General features: G+C 39.9%; 1 protein-coding gene across 2 annotated transcripts in view; it reads right to left on the reverse strand.

Moving 5' to 3' along the window:
* Positions 1 to 226: 226 nt before the first annotated feature.
* The window catches only part of susd6 (sushi domain containing 6), a 34853-nt gene continuing 11922 nt past the window's right edge, over positions 227 to 23157 (reverse strand). For both annotated transcript variants that reach the window (XM_023271763.3, XM_055016046.1), the window contains exons 3-7: positions 5936 to 6130; positions 5160 to 5354; positions 4906 to 5044; positions 3451 to 3923; positions 227 to 2757 (exon numbers count right to left, since the gene is read on the reverse strand). In XM_023271763.3, coding sequence (XP_023127531.2) covers positions 2732 to 2757; positions 3451 to 3923; positions 4906 to 5044; positions 5160 to 5354; positions 5936 to 6130 — 1028 coding nt within the window. In that variant the 3' untranslated portion in view covers positions 227 to 2731. The remainder of the gene's footprint in view (positions 2758 to 3450; positions 3924 to 4905; positions 5045 to 5159; positions 5355 to 5935; positions 6131 to 23157) is intronic.

Here is a 23157-nt window from a genome sequence, read left to right on the forward strand (position 1 = left end):
ATATCCATGTGCAAATCAAGGTTCAGGCCCTGAAGTAGCTAATCCACAGGAAAATAAATCATATTCTTTTGACTAACACAAGCTGATACACATTGCCATGGTTGGCAGGTGCAGGAAATGTCTTGACATGAAAATGTGTATCAGTAAGATCAATATTTTTCAAGAATTACACAGCAGCAGGGAGGAGTACCAGTACAACGTGGTTGTGTAAAAATGACACATCATCTTCCACATTCAAAAGAAAGCTTTAATTAGAAAGTTATATACACACTGTAAAATTAAATTAAACTTTATACAAATATTAAATTACTATCTTCACACCCACTGCCATGTACAGAGGAAAAACCGAAGCTGAAAGCATTGAAACTAAGAATTGAGATGTGTACTTTGTAACCTGTTCTTTTAGGGAATCAACACCGTACAACAGTGCCTCTGAAATCAAATTCTTTTTGTTCAGTCCCATTATATTTTAATGCCTTGTAGTAAAAGAGAAGCCCAGGATTAGTGAAATATAGGTGCTTATAGGTTCATCATCATCATCATCATCATCATCATCATCATCATCATCATCATCATCATCATCATCATCATCATCATCATCATCATCATCATCATCATCACCATCACAGTAGCTGGAAAAGCTAGGGGAGGACAGAGGGATGGACATTCGTTTAGTCGTGTCCACAGCAAAAGTAAACTCATTGATAAATACACAGAGACCATTTTATGCATAGAATAGAAAAGAATAGAGTAAGGCCATTGGGAAAACAGAACATGTTGCAATATTGTAAAGCAACCAATGCAGAGGCTTAAGATTATACATCAAAAACAAAACAAAACAAAAAAGTCTAAGGCAACATGTTGTTTGTTAATAATGTAGCCGTTGACAATGACAGACCACAAATGCCACATCAAATTTAGAACAGAAATTTAGACAGGTTGTTGTGTGTTTTTTTCTCAGCAGTAAAGCCTAAAAAGTAATTCTCAGGATCCATCTGAGTCATGCTGTTTCCAGGGTGACCAGCTCAACCAGCAAAGCTTTTCAAGTGGCAATGAAAACGCGGGATGACTTCTAACAGAATAACATGATTCTCTCTTAGATTTGCGCTAGGCATTACAGGAGTGAGTGAGTGTATGTGACAGGGGTAGGGTGCTTTATAACAAAACCTTTATTATTTCACTGCAACCAGTTGCAGTTTGTGTCAATAATGCACAAAAGTGGAGAGTCTCCAGTTTATTGTGAAGTTGGGCTTGAGCCACTTCCTCTAAGGAGACTTGTTTTATACAGCCATTCAGCAGAAAATAAAATGTATTCTTGCTTGAGAGCTGATGAATAATACGCTTGTTGTGTCATGTATTCAATGCCTGAAGTGATATTGATTTGCTCATGTGACTTTTTTTTTAGAGTGGTAGGGCTATGTTCCAATGGTGAATTGTGAAGCCAGCCTCTGATCAGGAGAGAGGCAAATTAGGAAATGGCTGTATCAAGGCCTACCATATGAGGACACATCATCTCTTGCCTTGCTGACACACAATGGTACACACGCACTCAGATTTAGAAATTCAAAGCAAACTGAACCACACACCGAACAATAAATACAGTGGGAAGAAAACTGAACTTAACCTTAAATTTTAGTCATGTGCCCAATCACCATGTTCAACAACAACTCTCTCTTTAGCTCAGACGAAGTGTGACATTATGTCTCCCTTTCCTCATTCAGTTAAGATGTGTAGCACAGTCCTGGAACCAAAACACCAATCAATCCCACTCATGCAACAGAACAAGCACCTTCCAGATACTGGGTGCAGCCGGCAACAAAAAAGAAAGAAGCAGGTCTTTTTATAGTTGTGACATGGTGCACTCTGCTTTTAGCTTTTGTACAGTGGTTGTCACTCCTGCTAATCCATATGCTTGATGCCAACCGGATACACAGATAGCAAGAGAGAGAGAAACAGAGAGAAAGAGAGAGAGAAAGAGAGAGAGAGAGAGAGAGAGAGAGAGAGAGAGAGAGAGAGAGAGAGAGAGAGAGAGAGAGAGAGAGAGAGAGAGAGAAGGCTTCATGCTTCATTCAGAGTGGGCCACCATGCTGTGACAGCAATAACTGAAAACAACATGCAGCATTCACAGAGGGCCGCAAAAACTCAGGCGTCACTCACAACTTTTCAAGTACAGCGGGAAGACGATTCTGATTCTGAGCGCCACAGCATCAGGAGCGAAATTTCACAAGTTTTTTTTGTTGTTTGTTTCGCAGTGATCCCAGACAGAGTCAATCCCAGACAGAGTCAATCCCAAAGCTTTCTCCAAAGAGGCCTCAGTGAGCAACGTTAATATAGAGGACTACACCTGGGTAGAGGCAAGTATGGTAATACATAGCCTATAGTACACAACCTTGACTCAGTATGTTTTACTCATATACACACGATCTACAGGATTTATGTTGAGCTGGCACCATGTTGTCTGCCTTGTCTTTAGTTTGATCCAGTAGCTGGGTCCTGTGGTGCTCCATCATTGCTTATGGTTCTGTACTGGTTGGTGGCTTTGCTCTGCATGGGTAGCAATGACAGAGGAAGTTGCAATGGGGAATGGGCATAGTTCTACTCTTGTCTCTGCTGGCTGCTGGGGGGGGGGGAGTTGGGGAAGTAGGTTGACAGCCACAGTCAGTTCTGGCCAGCAACGAGAGACAGACAGAGAGGGGCAATGCTGCTGATGCTGATAGCAGGTCAGCAGGCTTCATGCTTCCTTCAACAGAGGAATATCTGCAGGAGAACAGAAGAGGCATATTAGAGAAGTGCTTTGGCTTCATTCTTGGTGCAGCTCCTAATCCACCACACAGTCATGCAATTCATTACACTGTATATACACTGATTTTACATGTCAAATAAATAAATGTCACAGATATGTATTAGGTATGATACCGTCAAATGTCGGCAGCATCTAAACATTCCCTGTTGTTTTACCACTGTATCCATGGTACATGTTAAATTGAAATGATCTAGCTATTTGTATGTGGTTAATTACCAAACTAAGAGTAGACATTTTTCCTTAAAAATGATTTACTGAATGTCTCAAGGTGTTACTGGGCCCATACAACACACAACAAACAAACTGGGGTGACATTTCTATTAAAAGTATTAATTATGTAGACCACTGATTAGTTCTGACTAATAAGTGTGAATGATTTTGTAGCTTGTAATAGAGCCAGAATAATTAATCTGGTGAATTGTATGTTTCTGTAAAAAGAAGAGGTAGCATTATAGAACATTTATGACTCTCAAATAGAAAGAGTTGATATTAGTCATCTATCTGTCTGTCTGTCTGTCTGTCTGTCTGTCTGTCTGTCTGTCTGTCTGTCTGTCTGTCTGTCTGTCTGTCTGTCTGTCTGTCTGTCTGTCTGTCTGTCTGTCTGTCTGTCTGTCTGTCTGTCTATCTATCTATCTATCTCCTCTTACCATCGGAAAACTCATCTGTTGAGGTGACAGAAAGCAGACTGTGCTGGTCGCTGCTCTCAGAGTCTCTACGGAGTGGTAGAGGGCCTGCACATGCACCCCCAGGGTGCTCTCTTGCCCATGATGATGACGAAGAGGAGGAAGAGGAAGAGGGGGCCTGATGAACCAGCACCGTCTCTGCATGATGGCGGGAGGAGAAGGATGAGGAGGTGGATGGGAAACAGAAGTCTAAGTCTCTGTGGTGGCGGGTCCGGCTGGAGCCTTGGCCTCCTGTAGCCCCATGAGGAAGCCCCTCGGAAAGCACGATTGGGACTCGAGACTCTGGAGGAGCTGGAGGAGGTGATGGAGAAGGAGGAGGACCAGAAGCACCACAGGGTCCACTGCTTCCATATACAGCCTCTTCATAAGAGGGCAGTGTCACCTGGACACCCTCCACCATGATGGAGCTGGACTGGCCTGACACACCTTGCTCCCTTCTGATGAACGGAGAGAGAAAGAAATCAGCTTTAGATTTAGTTTGAAAGTCGTGTGTTGCGTGCTGCTGCAAAACCTCTAAGTGGAGGTGATTGGTGTTGACTGTACAATCCTTTTATAACAGGTTGCACTAGGTCGCAGTCCCACTGCAATCAACAAGACTGCTAATGAGCGTTCGATGGAATTGTCCTGCCGTTTTTTGCAGAGAGCCATCACAGTGGCTGTTAGTGACAGTGATGACATTAATTCTTTTTCATGCCTTTACTTTTAATCCTGAGGTATTCAAGAAATGCCAACTTGCAAAACAGGTCATATGTGAACAACCAAACCTCTGAATAATAGGTGTGTCCATGAAAAGATTGATTTGCTAAATCCTTTGTTACTTTGTGACCTAGTTAGAAGCAAAGCCTTCACGAGTTTCTGTGTAAAAGAAAACAAACACGGAGGATCATCTCTTTATAACAAAAGCACAGGGCAAATGTGGTGTCAAATAATTAGACTGCAGTGACCTATTTTTTGATGTGATCTGATGAAGGGGAGTTAACTTCCCTAAGAACAACTTTACAATGAAGTCCTGTAGGGCAAGCAGACAAGCAGTCATAGGATCAGAGATGTTCTGCAAGCTGGACACTAGTTTTGTCATCTGACTCAAAAAATACATTTCCATTTTAAACACATCTAGAATGGCCATGCAATGCCAGCAATTGTATGCATGTAATTGCAATTCAAATCTATTTCAGGAAGTACATAACTGTGTGAAGATGGAGTATGTGGACTTTTCCTCAACAGTAACACTAATAACTCTTGGCATAAGCCAGAGGCTACCCATTGTGTCAGCACTAATCATACTAGTTAATAGTTGCACCATGTGTTCATCCATTGTTTTGATGATTTAAATACAATTCAGGATCTGAAGTTAGAATTTGAATGCAGAGGATTTAGTATATACTGTAGATTACAGAAATGTGTATATATATATATTACCTGTTGTGGTGGAAGGACTTGAGCTTTGGCTGTACAAGGACAAACAACACCACTAAAAGCAGGATGAGTAACACAGAACTAGCTGTAGAAGCCACAATAGACAGAGCTGGTATACCCAGCGGAGAGCTTGGCTCCTTGTCTGAGGGACACAGAAGACAGAGAGGGAGTGAGAATGTGGTTCATGAATTCTACATTTCCTGCAAGAAGTTGTGTCTGCTCACAAAGACATAATGCACAGAGATTAGATGACAGACCTTGTGTGAGTCGGCAGCTAATCTGCATAGGACCGTCCCACTCGCCGTTCTGACAGGTGAGGAACTTGTAGTCTCCCTTCAGAGCATAACCCTCATCACAGAAGTACTCGATGACTGTCTTCTGGGTGAGACGGTGGCAGGGAGACGGGTGGCAGCGGTAGCCCCCATTCTCTGGTTCGGTAGGGGGTGAACACACTGGAGGTGACAGGAGCGATTGAGATTTTATAGTTGTTGTTGAGTACAAAGAATGTGTTTGGTATTATTTTGACCTGTGGACAGATTTGACTCCCATGGTTTAAGTGCTTAGATCATGTATCTGAAATTTTACAGTGCTCCCTGCTAGCTCTCAAGGACAACCTCTGCATTATACAAGGCATTGCACTTATGTGATATGTCAGTTTTGGTCCAGTCATGCGTGTTATGTGAACAAGCTCAACCTCACAAGTCCTTAGAGGTACCCTTTTCAATGTGATTATTGAAATGTTTTTAGCAGCATAAAGTAATGAAATCAAATCTTCTACAAGAGGTTTACTAAGATGTAATCGTTTTAAATCAGAAAAACAAATTAGGCGCGCATATGAGCATAATCAACTAAAAACAACCAATTTACCATTTTTTTCTGCCCATTGACTAATTAAAATTGTTATTGTTATAAACTCTAATTATGTAGGTCCCTCTCTGATCAAAGAATAAAGACGTAAAAACTCAAACCTGTGTAGTCAGTCAGATGTTTTCAGGGTTTTCTAAATTACAATGTATTTTTGAGCCTTCCTCACCACTGCTTCTGATGCACCGTGGTGGCTGATGGGACCAGGCTCCAGAACTAGTACAGATGATGGTGGTGGGTCCATCTGCAGTGTATCCTAGCTCACAGCCATATGTTAGCAGGGCACCAGGGAGAAAAGATCCCTGGTTGGATTTGGTCTGGTTCAGCAGGTCTCCGTGCTGCACGCCGGGTGGCCGTGCACAACCTAAAGACACAGAAGCAAGTGAAGGGAATAGTTATTAGTCAGCTGACTAAAATCCTTCATGATGGAGGGCTGCTTCTGAACAGTACATAAATAGGACCTAACGTCTCTTCCTCTCCCTCATGTAGGGAACTACCAACTCCATGCCAGAAGGTAATTTGGGATCATGATCCACATTTTAATAAAGTAGGTTAACAAAGTACTTATAACGTATGTAAGTATATGTAATAGAATTGAGATAGCCTCTAAACAGGATATGTGTCTTAATTTTACATTTATGCAGGGATACACAGGTCTTCTGAGGAAACAAGAACTATTCACATTATATGGCCTGGTTCGTTGAAAAATAATATATCAGTTTATGTCAAATGTGTGAGTATGTGTGATCACTAACAGCATGTGTTATATCTGGCTCCATTAAAAGTTTAATGGAGAACCCTGATAAGAGTTTTCCAGTGACTGACTTTTTTTTAGTAATATATTAAAGTGGTGCTGCAGAAATATTGTGCTGTACTTTCACTACGCTGACATAGACTGTCTACTAGTCTCCTCCGCAGGCAGCTGCCACTGGGTCAAACAACTTTTCATAGGGAAACCATGTCAAGTTGACAGGTTGAGCTGATAATTAAAGCTCAGTGTTATTGTTACTTGAAACTAGGCTGCTTTTTACAGCAGCGCTGGAGAAGCACTGTATCAACATGACAAGTTACATGGTGCAGCAAAGAGGATACCTCAAATGCCTACACTGGATTAAAATGTCAGAAGGAGCTTCATAAAGATCTAATTTCTCTCGATTATCTCCTGCTCATTAAACTGTCTTCATCCTACGCTGCCATTGGTCCTTTCTGTCTGGCAGAGAGACAGAATCTTTAGTGAGGCTCATTTGCTTTGCACTAATGACAGACTTGAAGCTCTAAGCCAGCCAATAAACACAGGATGAGGCAGAAGACCTGAAGCTAATCATGCTTTGATCCACCTTTCCATGCTCCATCTATGAAATTGCAGTGCCACAGCCACTTCAGTCTGTGCAAATGTTTCATCACAGTGTGAGAGTAAAACTATCTGAATTTGTGCTGCACTCCCAAACTCCAAACAATATCCACGCACATACTCATGATAATATACACAGACATTTGGAGCAGCAATCTGGTGTGAGCAGAGCATCTAAATCCAGCAGATAGAGAAAACATTGAAGCACCTGTGTAAATTGAGACCTGACAGCAGAAGGCTGACTTTACTCTCAGTAAGACTGATCTTAAGGACTGAACCAAGCTCTGTGAAAAGAAGACATTGACATACCAATTTTATTACCACAGATTAAGCTCATCTGTGACATGGTTATGTAAGAATCAGTGGAAGCCAAGTATTCTTCAAATGCCAACTCTAAACACTTAAAAATCCTTTTGGCTATTAAAAAAAATAATCCCATCATACAAAGCAAGGGATTTTTAGTATTTTCATCAGCACATCTTATCTAACGCAAATAGAATTATGCAATATACAGTAGTTTCTCTAAGTAACAAGTGAAATTAAAACATTCTCTTTATATACTCTATAAAAACCTTAAGCTATCAACACTGATGACCATATGGCTCATTATTTAATCCTTAGTCTGAATATTTATAAAATCATATTAGCCATGGTGTATAGCAGTGCTTTATCACTTGCCTGACATAAAGAAAACACACCAACATTGCAAACAGCCACTTTGTCTTGCCTCTGTGTGGGTTTAGAGATTGAAAAAGAGACTATTTCCACAGCAGTGCCTCTAACATCCTCTAATCTCTCGAGAGAAACGTCGCTCTAAGCTGGCAGCACAAGATTAATACTCAAATGTGCGAGCGCCTACTCACACATAGAAGCAAAGTCAACACCCACAAACAAAGACACGCCCAGGGCTAAGACGCATGACACCAAAGGGTGTGTTACTGAATTCTGCTGGGGACAGCTTCAGTATGTGTTTAAGAAGTTCTAAGGGTAAAAAACATGCAGTTATTACAGAATTATTAAAGAAATATTATAAAATCACTACTGTAAATATTACGGCTGGCTTATATCTCTCTTAAATTCTATATTTTTGAATGAAAAGATATTTTGTCATACAGATGCAACTATTACTTTCATCAATGATTAATCCTCTGATTACTACCATTTTCTTGAGAAAGCAATTACAATGTTGGTACATAAAAAGACAGGAAATGGTGAAAATGTCAAATAACTTTTGTAAAAATCAAGACTACAACATTAAATTACCTGATGTGCACATTAAATTGTCCAAAACCAAAATATATTGAATTAACTATGACATAACACAAAGAAAAGTAGAAAAACTTCACTTTGAGGCAAAATTAGCCACAGAAAGTTAGCCAAATTTGCTCTACAAATTTCTTGGACAAATGATTAGTATTAAAGCTATCAGAATAATTTTCTGCTTATTGGCCAATCAATCAAATAATAATTATTTAATATACTGACTGAATATAAAACAGACACCTCAAATCCTCCATGCTGCATCGCCCATCAAAAACAATATTACAACAACTATTTGTACTAAATTACAATTAAAAAGCCCTGCAAACCACATACACAACATTGTGTATGTTAGCAGTAGCACATAGACTCAACCTGACGTACTGAAAGCGATGACCAGTAAGAACCAGACCCTGAACATGAACTGAAGGTTTGTTTAATTTGAAACAACAAATGTCAAAATTTGTGTATTTAAGTCCTATTAATTTTTCACGCTCAAACACATCCATGTTGTGTCATACACGCTCCAACACCATCTGCACACCCACACTACAGGATGCCATTTGACACCATGACTTGGGTAGCGTTTCCCTTAACTGCTTCGGGGCAATTAAAGGCCCTCTGAGGAGAAGATGGTGGTAACGGAGGTGGTAAAGGTGATGAATTGATGACCCCATACTAGGAAGCAGCATGGGAACAAAAAGGCCTCAGAGAGCAGTTTGGGGCAATAGTCTTTAGCCATTGTTTTGATCTTTTGTGGTGCACTGCAAGGCAGTCAATAGAACTGTAAGAGACAGATGAGTGTTAATGGTATTGATCATTTTTGTCATTCTTATCTGCAGGATTGTCAAAGAGATCTAAATGTATGGACATATTAATGTATGGTTAGCTATTGTATACTTCAACGAAGAAAAATGAAAAACTCAGTCTGCATAGTACTATAACAAGGGATGTTGCCAATACCTTAAATCAAACTGTGACAAAGTCTTCCTTTCACACTCTTTGTGTAGTCTATAGTGATTAGATCAGGGTACATACTACATGTAAATGTATTGCTTGATAAAAAAATAATGAGGGAAAAACACTGAAGAGACCAGAGAATGAGTTTCAGGAGGAAGCCCACGTAGCTATGAAGGAAGGCGTGTACACTGTGTCCCAAAAGTCCATTCCATGGCCAGGAGTAAGGGCGGAAAACCTGACTCTTTCAGAGTCTGAGATATGTGCATAGGCCATTACTTTTCAAAATGCAGAAAAAATTGGTCAGCATGTAGCTCAAGCCCTTGGCAGAAGTATCCACTGGGTGCAGAAGAGGTGGCAAAGGCACAACAGAGGAGGCTCCTTCAAAGATTTGTATCGCTCAGGACATCCACCTGGCTTAACCGCAAGAGTCAAGGATCTGATGAGAAAGGCCAAGGTTAAAAGGCACCAGTCATGCCGCTGACTGTCAGAGGCTGAAAAATCTTGGGGAAGATGTTTTTAAGAGCACTGTGTATAGTTATTGAATACAAACATTGGGGCTGAATGTTTACAAGAGGCAACGTACCCTGTGACTTACCAAACTGCAAAAGGAGAAGAGACTGGCTTTTGCAAAGAAGTACATAGCTCTGACTCCAAAAGACTGGAAGAACTACATTTTCTGATGAATGCCCTCTCTGCTTATTACTGACACCCAACAGCCAAAACCACCGTATCTATACAGATAATCGTGAAAAAGAACCATGTTCTGAGCAAGTGAAATTCAGTGCTCATAGTGTGGTTTAGGGGGCTATGTCTGCTTCAGGTCTCTCAGAGCTGCACATTGTGCCTCAAGGTATCACTGTTAATGCAGAATATTATACCAACAACATTCTAGAAAAGGTTCTACTACTACTGTGACTGAATGGAAAATGTTTAACAGATGCTCAGAATTGGTATTTATGCAAGATAGTGCCCCTGCTCACACTGCTTGGACTTTCTGGTGACATGGTTGGTGTGCCTTCTACAAAATGTACACAAACCAAGCATGGATGCTGCAGGAAAGAAATCTGCTCCAAAACAGTATCTGGTGGCTTGCTGTTATTACACATTTGAAAGGTTGTTTGTATTTTCAGTCAAACATCTGGATAGGATTTACAGATGTTCATGGCTTTCTATGGCTAAAATGTACTGCTAAATACATACTCTAGATGTGATTCTTTTTTTAAACAATGATGCCTTGTTTCCAAGCAACATAATCTGTCTCAATAGTGTGTCCCACTCCTCCTGTGTATACCATTTCGAGCCTCATTAACTGGTGATTAAACCTTAGGGTGGCGACTGTGATTTGGGCCATTCAAACTTTTGCTCAATACCATGAGCAAAGTCTTCTTCACTTCCACTGGAGTCAGTGAATAGAAATCTGACACACTATAGATGCAACCTGCACTGTGTACGTTTTGCATTTTGTTTCACAAATTGTACGGAAGCTTATTTCTGCTCGATGTAAAACTGTTTTGGATGTTATCATTAGTTACTATCAGCTGTCCCACTATAAATCATATCACCACAGTGTTCTGGATTAGAATGTTTTGAACAGACATTGCACTGGTACAGCAGGATCTGACTTTTTCTCAGTGACAATGTCCTCATCTCATACTATAGTTTAAAATACACAATAGGAAAAGCTGGTTTTTTTTGTACCTTTAAGAAAATCCACTGTTTTTTATGTTGTTGGGAAGTTGACAGGGTACCTCCTAATATTATTATGGGGTTAGTTGATATAGAGCTAAGAAATGGTTAAAGTATTAAGCTTAACTCAGTTCAAGGCTACATCTTTCACAGAGATTAGGTCACACAGGTTACAGAAGTCAACTCTGTCTGAACAAATTCTCAGGTTACAGAAATGCAAGTTCATTTTTATGAAGGGTCGGGGGAATTTGAACCCAAAGTGAGAGCGACAGAGCAGTCGGCAGGAAGATCACAGTTAAGCAGGTTTTACTAACAAAATAAACTATAATGCCACTCAGGCCAAAATTCACTACAGGTGAGGGAGGGGAGAGTCAGGCTCCAGGGGAGCGGCAGTCCGGGGGCTCACGACCGGCAGAGGAGAGGATGGCCAAAAGGGGGCGTGGCTAGGCTGAGGCCGTGACAATTTTGGAACTTGTGGTACTTCAGTAGCCCAACAAAACAAGCTCTCTGTAATGCTATGAGCTCCCTGTGAGTTCCTAAAAATACTTCTAGAAAGTAAAAGATCAGATAAAATGTCAACTTCTCAACCCGACGATTTTTAAAATTATAAAAAACACAATTCTGGATTCATTCCAATGTTATCTTTAAAATGGTGATAACAGCTAATAGACAACAAATATTTTTTCCTTGTGAGTACTCCATTTATGTGACTGGGAGTAGGTCAAAGAGCAGAAACTCCTTTTTCCAAAACACATCACCGTCTAACTGATCCATTACATACTTAACAGGACAACGATATCCTCAAAAGCATTATACACATGATTCAAAACCTCTCTAAAAATGTCAACAAAATTGAACAGGACATAAAAACAGAATTGATGGACTGTCATATTGAACTGCATTACTTCAAAGTAGCCAACTTAATAAACTGGGAAATATCTAAGAATGTATATGCACGTTAAAGTTTTATATATATTTTTTCTTAATCTCATGTTTTAACTACATTCAAGCTAAAATAACAAGTCATCTAAAAATGCCTTTTCTGGTTCTAAAATATGAAAATGATTGCTACTGAAATTCTTTGAGTTCGGGACTGTTGACTGGACAAAGCACTGACAGTCACTGACTAGACCATGCATTCCATAATAGGGTAAACTGACTACATTGACTCCAAATGTAGACTAAATACAATTGAAACACACTCAGACACACACTTTCCATTCTTACTGTGTCCCTTGGAAATGGAGGAACTCAAACCCATAACAGCGTAAAAAGTAAAAATTTATTTAAAACTGTCAAAAAGGATTTTTTTTTTTTTTTTTTTAAATTGACTTAAACCCATTTTCCCATGGTATTATAGGTGTCAAGAGAAATCACTGGCTACCTCAGAGACAAATAATTAGATTCAACTAAAAAAATGGCTCAGGTGAAAAAAACTATCCTTTATTCTTTTACAAAATAAGAGAGAGGAAGTAGTGAGGAGGAGGAGTAACTGAGAAGGAAAGAGGAGAGAAAAATACTGACAGGAAAATGTACTCATCATCAAATAAACAGGCAGAAAGAGGGGGAGGGGAGGAAAAGAGAGAAAGGGAGGTAGTGCAGAAAAATAGAGCATGATGGCCCTGAACAATTGCAAGCCAAAAGGAGACGTGCTGTGGCAGGTTAGTGTCAACCAGTAGGTTCATGTGTGAGGGAGAGGCTCTGCACAAAAACAATGGGAAGACGAGGCAGCAGTCAGCCACAGAACATACCACCGTGGGCTGGGCTAACACAAATGGACACACCCTGTTAGAGGAAATAAGAAACCCAGAGATGGTGCAGTGGTGAAGATATAACCTTGGTGTTTCTCCCTTTTCCATCACCCTCTCAGCCTGGCTTTGAAAGCACACAGGACAGAAATAATTAAAGCACTAAGCAATGCCAGAGTGGATTTCAGCACACCATGTTTTGTGCTTATGAGGAGAATGACTCACTGCTAAACACAAGCTGTTCTCCCACTGGTCTGATGTTAAGACTTTGCTCAGAAGAGCAAGTTTTTTAGAAATGTCAAAAAACAATAACGAATAAAGCAGAGTCACAAGTGCCTTGTGAAAGCTAGTAGAAAGAGTGGGAAAAAAAGATAAAATAGATGAATACAAAGTCTACGACATATCCAGTAAATTTGTGTTTAAAGATGTAGCAGATAGATTATCCCACATTTGCTTTTAATAAAAATAAATATCCAGTGAAGACTCCAACAATAGTTAAGCACTAGAATTTGCCATAATGAGTTAAATAAAGCGGACATATAAAAAGGTTAAACTATTAGAAATCTTCTGGGCACATGACTGTAAAGCTGATCAAAGAGCTTAGTTTCTAAAAGGTTAGAAGAACCCTTCATGTAGTTGGACGACTGGGCTAGGGCAGAGCACCCATGAAGACGATTGCTAATCCTAACATTCAGCGCCTTAAGGCTGTGCCGCAGGAGACTAAGACCATGGGGGGTGTTAATATCCCCTGCTTTGCTCTGAAGTGCCGGAGTGGCTGTGAATATCTCCCTTTTCCCATCTGTTACCGATGGCACTTGCCTACTGAGAGCTGAGGGGGGTGAGGGGTGAGGGGTAGGTAAATTGAGGGAAATACGGATGAGGGAAAGACAAGGGTTTTAGTCTTCTTTGCCGAGGCAAATTAAATTTCTAATTATCTTCTATTACAAGCTGGGAGCGCTCTAAAACAAATCAGATACTGATGACTTCTACAGGCAGCTGTTTGGCTGCTCTATACAACAATAGATCATAAAAGAGGGTGTGTTTTCCAGTGTGTTTGTGTGTGTGTTTAAGTGTGTTGGGGAGCAGGGGAATTTGAGTGCATGAATACATGTCATGGGGGGCTGTGCATTGGATTAAGCTCAAAACTGAGGGGATAATGATGCTCTCTTTGGCCTAGTAAATATATTTTTGTCCTTTGTTGGTCTCTCTCCAAGTCCTCTGTTGTTGTTTTTGATGATGTAGCTGTCATTTTTGGGACAAGGGTGTTTTTGTTTTTTGCCATATTCCCCTGTCTCTCTTGCTAATCCATACGATTTTTAGTCAAGCTGTTGTTATTAGAGTGCACAGTGCAGCAGAGCCCACGGTGGGGTAGTGTCAAAAACAATCATGTCTGCCACTAGCAGATATGGTCTGTGTTAAAGGAAGAAAACTGAGTAGTGTCTTATTAAATTTAGCTTTGGTTATAAACCTAAAAATGCTGACATAAGTAAAACAACACTGAAATGATTAGTTAACAGAAAATTGTTCAATAACTTTTAAAAAAAATTTTTTTTAGAGTTGTTCAACTGATAGGGCAGTTCAAGCAAAAACGGTATAACTGCGTCCATCTTCTCAAGTGTAAATACTTTATGGTGTTCTTAGTCTAAAAAAGCAAATCAGATTTGGGCTGGTAAGTCAGACTAAAGATGGCAACTGATGATCCAAAACCCGTCCAAAACATGACTATTCAAAACAGGCTGATAGCGTGGCCTCCAGTTTTTCTGCTTGAAGCTTTCCCAGTTTTAACAACCAAGCACTCATCCAAACTAATTCACACTTACTGTACTGATTATCAAAACATACATTATCTGACACCTAATTAAGTACAACCATCACTGCTGAGAGAAAGGGTTTATCTTAACTGTCTTTCTACATGGCTCTGATCCCTTCTGTCTAGGGCAGCACCTATTTTTTTTTAGCAATAAAAAAAAAATGAATGAGTGAATTAATGTAACAACTCATTTATCAATTATTGTATTTTTTAACCCCCCAAAAATTTCAAATACCCAAACAATTAACATTTTGTTGAATCATCCAAATATCATCTAATTTCTATGTCATTCGTGCATCATGATGTTCATAACAATATCATGTCAAATGCATGATCAGTAAAATACTGGACTTCAAATTCAAAAAGAACACACAGATTGGCTTAATCACTGTATGTCACAGCAACTCTTTTCCTTAACTGGAGAATCAGTAGTTTAACTGCAGTACTTAAAACTAAAAATGTTTATGACATGAACGAACGGACTTCATCCTTTGAGTAATATGCACTTAAGACGTCCACTAGCTTTTAAATTTAATTCTGAAACCACTGGGAGCCATTAGAAGAAGGCCAATTCTGTAATAATATACCTCCTGCCCCTTTCTTCGTTTTAGAGAAGGTTGTGTGACATTGTCATGAAAAAAGCACTTTCTTTACAAAACAAAACAGTCTCCTTGCTGGTGGAAATTGAAATTTCGGAATGCATGACGAGTGCCTGGATTGGCGTACTCAGATAAGATACAAATGTGAATATTGGTAAAGTATTCCTTAAATTTCAGACAGTTGTGGTATTTGAAACATACACTGGTAATGTAGACACGAAGTTAGAAATTCTTAGAGAAGCCATAATACATCTGCAAAATATCTTCCTTCACTCACTTTTATTCTTTCATACATACACAAACATCACAGATGAATTTTTAGAGAGAGACACCTCACACAGTATAAGGTGACAACAAATACACTGACCTAGGTGGGTGATATGGAATTGAAACATAGGAAGATTGTTGTGTGAGTGACTGATACTAACAGTGTTAAGTTCTACTTAGAGCAAGTTGTCATGGTGTTACATTGGCACAGACAGTTCTACTCATTTCTGCTTTTATATTCTGTCTGCTCATAACAGTTGGGCACAGACTCAAATAGAGTTAAAACACAATTTTTTGAGAAACGGGAAAAAGTTATGGGGAATAAAAAACAGAGATAAACAGAAAAACATAGAATAAAAGGTAGACATATTACTGTCAGGAAGACAGCGAAATAGCAGACATTTCTAAGTATGAAAGCCATTTGACTAAACTGCTACTGCTCCAAGTCTTGAGCATCTGGAGAAGGTAGAAGGACCTAATTCAGTAAGGAAGGAGGAGAAGGGGCAGTGTGAGGGAGGCGCCAACACTTTTATACAAAAGCCTGAGTACACACACATACAGGTGGACAGTTTACTCACAGTGCAAGTGTACGTTGCAGGTGTCCCAAGGCACCTTAGTAAACAGCAGGCTTGTGTTGCTTACTGACAACCTATCTGTGTTGTGTGTGTGAATGTTTAGGGGTGCCAGACAGAGCTATGGGCACTTGCTTCATCACCACGCATTCTCTAAAAAAGGTCAACCAATGTTGGTGCCAAAGCTAACAATGTAATTTCTAAGGTAAACAGGAAATTTGCCAGAAAGTCAAACAGCTGCTGGCCTCCAAAGGAAAATTTCCAGAACACTGAGCCATCAACTTGCCACATCTCCTCCTGCAGCTGCAACACAGACAAACAAACATGCACACCACATGAAGGCACAGTGAAGGAACTCTCTAAACAGGTAGAAACATCCTGCCTCTCCCCACCTACTTGTTCCCTGCCGTTGCAAAGCATTTAGCAAGCCACGTGTGCTGCCACTACACCCTATTGTCCCTGCTCACTGAGGGATGGAGCACAGTGACAGATTTAAGCAGCGTGCCTCCGAAAGGACAACAGAAAACTTTGCATTTAAAGGGTTAAATATGCATGAGAGGCCAAAGCGGTTGATAGCAGGGGGGAGTACCACCATTGTGTGACCCCTGAATACAGACACACACACACTCTCAGTCTGCATGTAACAGATGGGAGGATGTTAGAGAAAAACACTGAGCTCCCCCTTCTCTCTTCCATTACCCTCACTGCTCAGGACAGCTGGGAGGCAGACATTCCTTCTTCTCAGCTTTCACAGGAAAACAAAAGAGTGTGTGGGACCCCTCCTACACACACGTGCATGTGTTCAGACACACACAACCCCCTCACCAAAAAACTGTCAATGCAACTGTGGGCTGATCATATTTCAGCAGCTTGAGCCTGCCAGCTAGAAGAGGTATGAGTACTGAGCCTGAGACATTTGTTGAAGGTGAAAGTCAGGGAGATAATCCCAACCCTGCTGATCAGAGCTGGCACGCTGATATGTTAGTAGTTACGAGCAGAACCACTGGTGAGGGCAGTGTAAAAGCTGTATTAATATGGAAATTTAAAAAAATAAAAGCTGTGGTAAAACAAAACCTCAATCTGCATCTGGCTGTTCTTTTCTGGCCAACTTATATCTATTGTTCCATTTGAGGTGTTTGGTAAACAGGTTCACTGCAAAAGCACCACATAATGTAAAAGAGACAACAGACTGGCTAGAGTGAAAGCACCATTAAATGGAGCAGTCATATGGGACCACAATAATTGTTTACTTCATTATGTTAATGTTGTAGAATATCGGATTATGGTAAGAAACCTCTGTCAGAACAAAATGGCAGCAAAGACAGAAATTGTGTTCTACACTGTAAATTGCAACTCTTTTCAACAATACAGTCACTGTTACAGTCCTATGACTGTAATAGTACAATTGAACGCTGATGGGGCAACTGCTCAAGCAAGTCACTAAGGGGGTAAACAGCATCAAGTGTGTCCAACACATGCAGCCTGGTCTGATGAGAAAAGTGGTATGTTTGTTGTCATTTGGTGCCTTGTATTTGTGGGTCTTTACATGCTAACACAATTATGTGTTTAGTAGGCAGCATAGTATTTCAGTTTCCCGTAACATTAACTGTAGAGTACTAAAACCTGAAACTGCTACTAATCTCTCAATAACAAGGGGAAGCTGATCAAAGGAGGCATGAGCTAAAAGCAGGCATGAGTACTGCAGGTCCTCAGGTAAACTTGCTGGTAAGGTTGCCTGGTCTAAAATCTAGGCACTTTCTGACAGATTGCACTGACTAATACTGAAATTTCTCCATCATTCCATTTCTTGTCCTTTGTTTGCTCCAAGTATAGCAACAGAGACTTTGGCTCCTTACAAATAACAACTAATACACACAAATGTCAGAATATGAATAGCTGAGCCCACTAAATTAGTAAACAGCAACCGGTAATTTAAATGAATGGATGAGTGTGCAATGGCAAGCAATGAACTGTGTTCAGTGTGTCAGAGGCTAAGGATGTAGACCAGGAGCAAAAAACTTCAGTATCTCCACCCACTAGTATCACCTCTTCATCCTTCTGAAACCAATGTAAAAGCTAGAATTTGTCTACCTGTATTTGGTACAGCCAATGAAACATTCTAAGAAAATATCAAGCTCTGAAAAAAACTCTCCATTAGTTGTAAGTATAGGTGAAGCAAGCATTGTCAAGAAAAGTTGAACTAAGAGGCAAGGCTAGTCAACTTTAGTTTAAAATTCTGATCTTTGTAAGTCAACAATTGCTGCATACTACTGAATTCAAACTGATGTGCTTTCAAGTAAACAATAACTAAACCTAACATTTTACAAAGTACAGTTTATATTGCTGGCCAGAGCTCCAATACAGCAAACAATGTACGGATGCAAACACAGATATGGATTATCTCAGGAAGATTACTTTACCCACACTAACGTTTAGCTGTGTGAACCTTTGATAAACAAGAACATTTAAAAAGTAAAGTTATTTAATCAGAATATTGAAATAAATGTTCTAACATAATCATCAAGCTTCAAGTATTTATATGTCACAAGTAACAAGTTTCAGTTTATTTTAAAATGTATGAAGTAGGATAGCAGGAAAGCTGGTATCTATAATTAGCAACAATGACTTCAGCCTGCACATGCAGACCTAGCTGTCCAACATGTTGAAATAACTTGTTACTTATTGCACAAAAATGGTTAGTCTAGAGACATGCAAATAATAAAATCCACCTTTGGCAACTTTTTCAACCATTTAATAAGTTAAAGAATAAACGAATGCTCACATTTGTCATCTTATTGTAAACTGATTACTTGTATTTTGGATTGTGGTCGGATAAAGCCAGTAATTTAAAGACATTTCTTATGTCTGATAGCTTGACATGGCCATTTGGCATTGTTTTTAAACACCTGTATAAACAGAAATGCAAATAAATATAGAGCACATAAATCCTAACACAATTATCCAAATGGATTCCAGGGTAGCCTATACAAAGAACTCTGCCATGTGCCTGCTGTTTGTCACAGAGAGCTGTTTACAGATGATGTAATAAGGACAGAGAGCATTAGAGTGGAGCTAAGCCAACTGGCCACTAAATATCTCAACACTCTATCTAATGGACTGCTTACAGTCCGAGGCATGGAACTTGACAGGGGAAAACAAAACAAACAAAAAAAAAATAGAAATGACTATTAGATAGGAAAAAGTGAATGTTCATTAAGACAACCTGATGGCAAAAATGAGACCAAGGTATGAACCATATATTCACAGTATAAACTGAATTTTAGCTGATGAAGAGGGAGGTATAGAAACTATGAGGGCATGCAGGTGATGACCCAGGCCTAGGCCTACAAATCACCAAAGAGGGAAATACTTAAGGGTCTTTTAGGGCTTCAAAAATGCGGTTCTGAATTTCAGTCTATGTGCAGACTTGTCTCTGGATGGTGATCAGCGAGGAGTCGTAAATTGTGCCGTGTTATCCACTCTTTCCTCCTATTTACAACCTCTATTTAACAACTATTGGAGCAGAAATTGCTTAAAAATAAGATAGCAACCATGTAGCCATTTCAGCTGAAGTGCAGTCACTTAAACAGAAACAGCTGTACACCACCTCCACCCATGACAACAAGCTGCACACATGCGGCAGGATAGCACATGTATAGCCCAGCCCTTCCCCTTGGCTCATTATCAGCAAGTATGTCAGACCAACTTCATTTTGCTGTCCACTTTGCTGCCAAAGACTGGCTGTGTTTGAGTAGTCAGTATCCATTCTGAAAAAGTTATTAAGCAAGCAAACTACCAGAATTTTCAATGAAAGCTTCTGACAAATCTAAAGTTGTAGTAAAGCTAAGAGCTGTATCAACGGGAAGGGCTTGTGTGGGAAGCAGTAAAGTATTGCCCCAATTCCACTGTGTCACTACAGCTTTGCATGTTGAGGCTTGAAGGAGGACTGAGCTAAACATTCGCACACATGTATACCCCCCCTCCACAAGCTTTCCTCACTATACACAGGAGCCAGGAATCCGTGCGCAGTAATTTGCTGCACGGGAACCGGCTAACTGTGCGGTGCTCCCCCCTCCACCACCCCACATCCTTATCCCAACTATCCTTGTCTAACGCCATGCTTTGCCTGTTTGCGGGTTTGGTTTTTTTTAGGTTCCTTCTCAAATTGAATTTCCCAACATTGGAGGTTTCATTTGGTACAATGAGCCTTTTTTTTTAAATTTACCCTCTGCTATCCCTACCCAGATCCCAACATGTCCTTTTTCTTTTTTTCCTCAAGAAAGGTGTGCGCAGCACTGCGCAGCAGCCGGAGCTGTCATTGGCAGGGCAGCTCAAATGAAATTTCATTGTATATGAAAGTGTGCAATGACCAATAAAGACTGATTGATTGATTGATGTACATATCTGCTCTGTACTTCACTAAAGTGAGTTATAACTACACTGACGGTATTTTGGTCCAAACATGATAGCTGCCACTCCTGAATGAGCTGCTGTTGTGCTAAACCCACTAAAAAAAACCTTGTGTAACCTTAGAATGTCTGTGCTTGAGAGTAGAAATTGCTGTTTGATGTTACTGCTAATGCAAATAAAACATTTTGTACCGCTGCTTCACATTGAAAGCCTTCTGATGGCAAACTGCCAGAAGGTTTTATTCCCTTAGTTGTCACTAATGCCAGTAAACAACTGAGCAACAATCTTAACATTCAAATAAAACTGGTTAGTTGAGTAAACCTCAATCATTCAGTTTGCCATCAAGATATAATTTTTTACCCTGTCATTCTGTTGTACAAAAAACTGTGCCGTACCCATGACATAAGCACTGATCGTGGTTGCTCAAAGTCTCACACAGCTTGGATGTCTCAACCACTGGCACATTCAACATATGTGTGTGGGATGATCAGTGCCTCATGTGTAAGCTGATGAACTTGTTTGAACAGGATGCTGCTGTTGACTAACAGTGTGACAAAAAAAACAGCCCACACTGTTTCAGTGGGCCTGAAAAACACACATCAAAGACGAGGTGGAACACGAGGGGGAAGAGACAAGACAGAAAAAGGGAGACCAAACAGAGATTTTAAAAAAGGCAAAGAAAGAAAGGGATTAACATGAACATCAACTTTGGCGTGATTTGAAGGAGACAGCTTGACGATGCAAAATACAAAAAATACAAGATACAAAAAAGATGGTCAAAAACATAAAATTATTAAGTGAAGAAAAAATTTAAGTGAATAAACGACTAAGGGAAATAGCAGAAGGATAAGCAACAGAAGACAGGAGAGGCTGGGGGATATATTTAGCAGCTCATTAGTCAGAGATGTCCTCTACTCAGCGGGCTGGTCCCTCAGATATGAGGCCCTTTGGAAATCATTATGACTGCCTGCTGCTTCAGACAACCGCACGCATTTCACTGGAAAACAATTTACAAACTGCCGCTCTTCTCCCAAGCCCTAATGTTGCTTCAAAATTATTGTCAATTTCCAAAGACATGCCTAAAACCAAAGCTTTAAACAATACAAAGTGACATGTTTTATAATAATAATTGCCTATGTTTTAACACTATGTCTGAAGCATTAGCAGTGCTAAACAATGAATTGTTTTTAAATTAAAATTACTATTTTGAAACAATGTAACAAGTGAATTGCAAAAGCTACAGTTTTGGATATTTGGATAAGTATTGCTACTATATAATGAGACCAATGTTCTAAGCTTGAGGCTTTGTTTATGATTGATCAATGGATGCTATGTGGTTGGGGTATGCATGCTGTGGTTTAACTGACAAACCCAGTCTCAGTATTTAATAGCCACATTTCATACATTTTGTAGTACATCTGACTCAAGGTTTAAAATGTTGTGTTATGCCGTTTCCCTTGTGTGACAGTCAAGCTTTGGATGCCATCTCATGTGATATTGCTACAACAGAAGATTTAAATCTATTACACGGTACCTATTAAAGTGAATCTTGACATTAAAAAATGATCACAGATCACAACGCAATATTTGTCAGAAGAATAGCAATTAGATATTTTCTCAAATTCGCTCAGCCCTATTATAAAGGCAGTTCCATGTAGCATCTAGTCTGAGTTCAAGGATGTAGACTTTACGTGTAAGCTTGACATTTCCAACACATATTTTAAGAAGCTTTTCCCCTCCACTTCTACTATTTGTGTATTACTAACCATTTTCAAACCCCCCCTTGCTACAGGAAATCACAACAGTAACATCCAAGCAGCAACCTACATGCTGTGAATAGCATGTTTCACCAAGAATTTGGACCATGCAATAAGGCAGGAATGCTTGGTTCTTTTGATTAATTGGACATACTATTTCACAGGGGCACAATTGCTGCATCCATGGCTTGGCAGCACCCAAGATGACTGTAACTGACTTGAAGAAATATTAACAAGACAGAGCATTTTTTCCCCTCAGCAGAATGACATTAAGGCGTAGCTGAACTTCTAGATCTCTACATAGGCGTGGCTAAGCAACACTATCTATCAGTATACTGTGTTTGTTATCAGATTTGGCCTTTGGGGTGCCTGATGCTGCCAGTGCCACCATTTCCTACTTTGACATTCAATAGCCGTTATTAAGGAGCACCTGCTATCAGTGAAGGGCTAGTCACATATTCAACTAGTCAAATAATGTATGACCCAGTACCTGCGTATTCCCTCAGCAGTGACTCCCTGGTATGATTGCCAGCTGGCCAAAACATTTATTGAATGACATTTACACAGTACTTTTCCCCGAAATGCCTTAAAAAAAGTCAACCAACAAACAATGTACATGAACAAAACTAAATCTATTGGGTGTACAGGCATCCTAAAATTAGAGTCAATTAATGGAAATCCCACACAATGCTAAACTTAGCATTAGCAAACTGGGTGGCAGCAATGTGTGACTAAAAATCATCTTGTCCATCTGGGATCTTCCCCAGAAATGGAACTGTCTGGTCAACACTTGAAAATGAATGAAATGGTCTTCCATCGCCTGTCCGCTCTGCAGTATTTCATAGAGTATTTCTTTGTCTGGTGGGGCATTTCAAGTTTCCCTTTAGGGCTTGATTGGTTGGGAGAGCTGTTAAATGACACAGGGTGAGAGCAGAGAGTGATGGCTCAAGTGATAAACACACAGGTAATGA

The sequence above is a fragment of the Amphiprion ocellaris genome, chromosome 12 (assembly GCF_022539595.1).
Source record: "Amphiprion ocellaris isolate individual 3 ecotype Okinawa chromosome 12, ASM2253959v1, whole genome shotgun sequence".
Taxonomy (NCBI): domain Eukaryota; kingdom Metazoa; phylum Chordata; class Actinopteri; family Pomacentridae; genus Amphiprion; species Amphiprion ocellaris.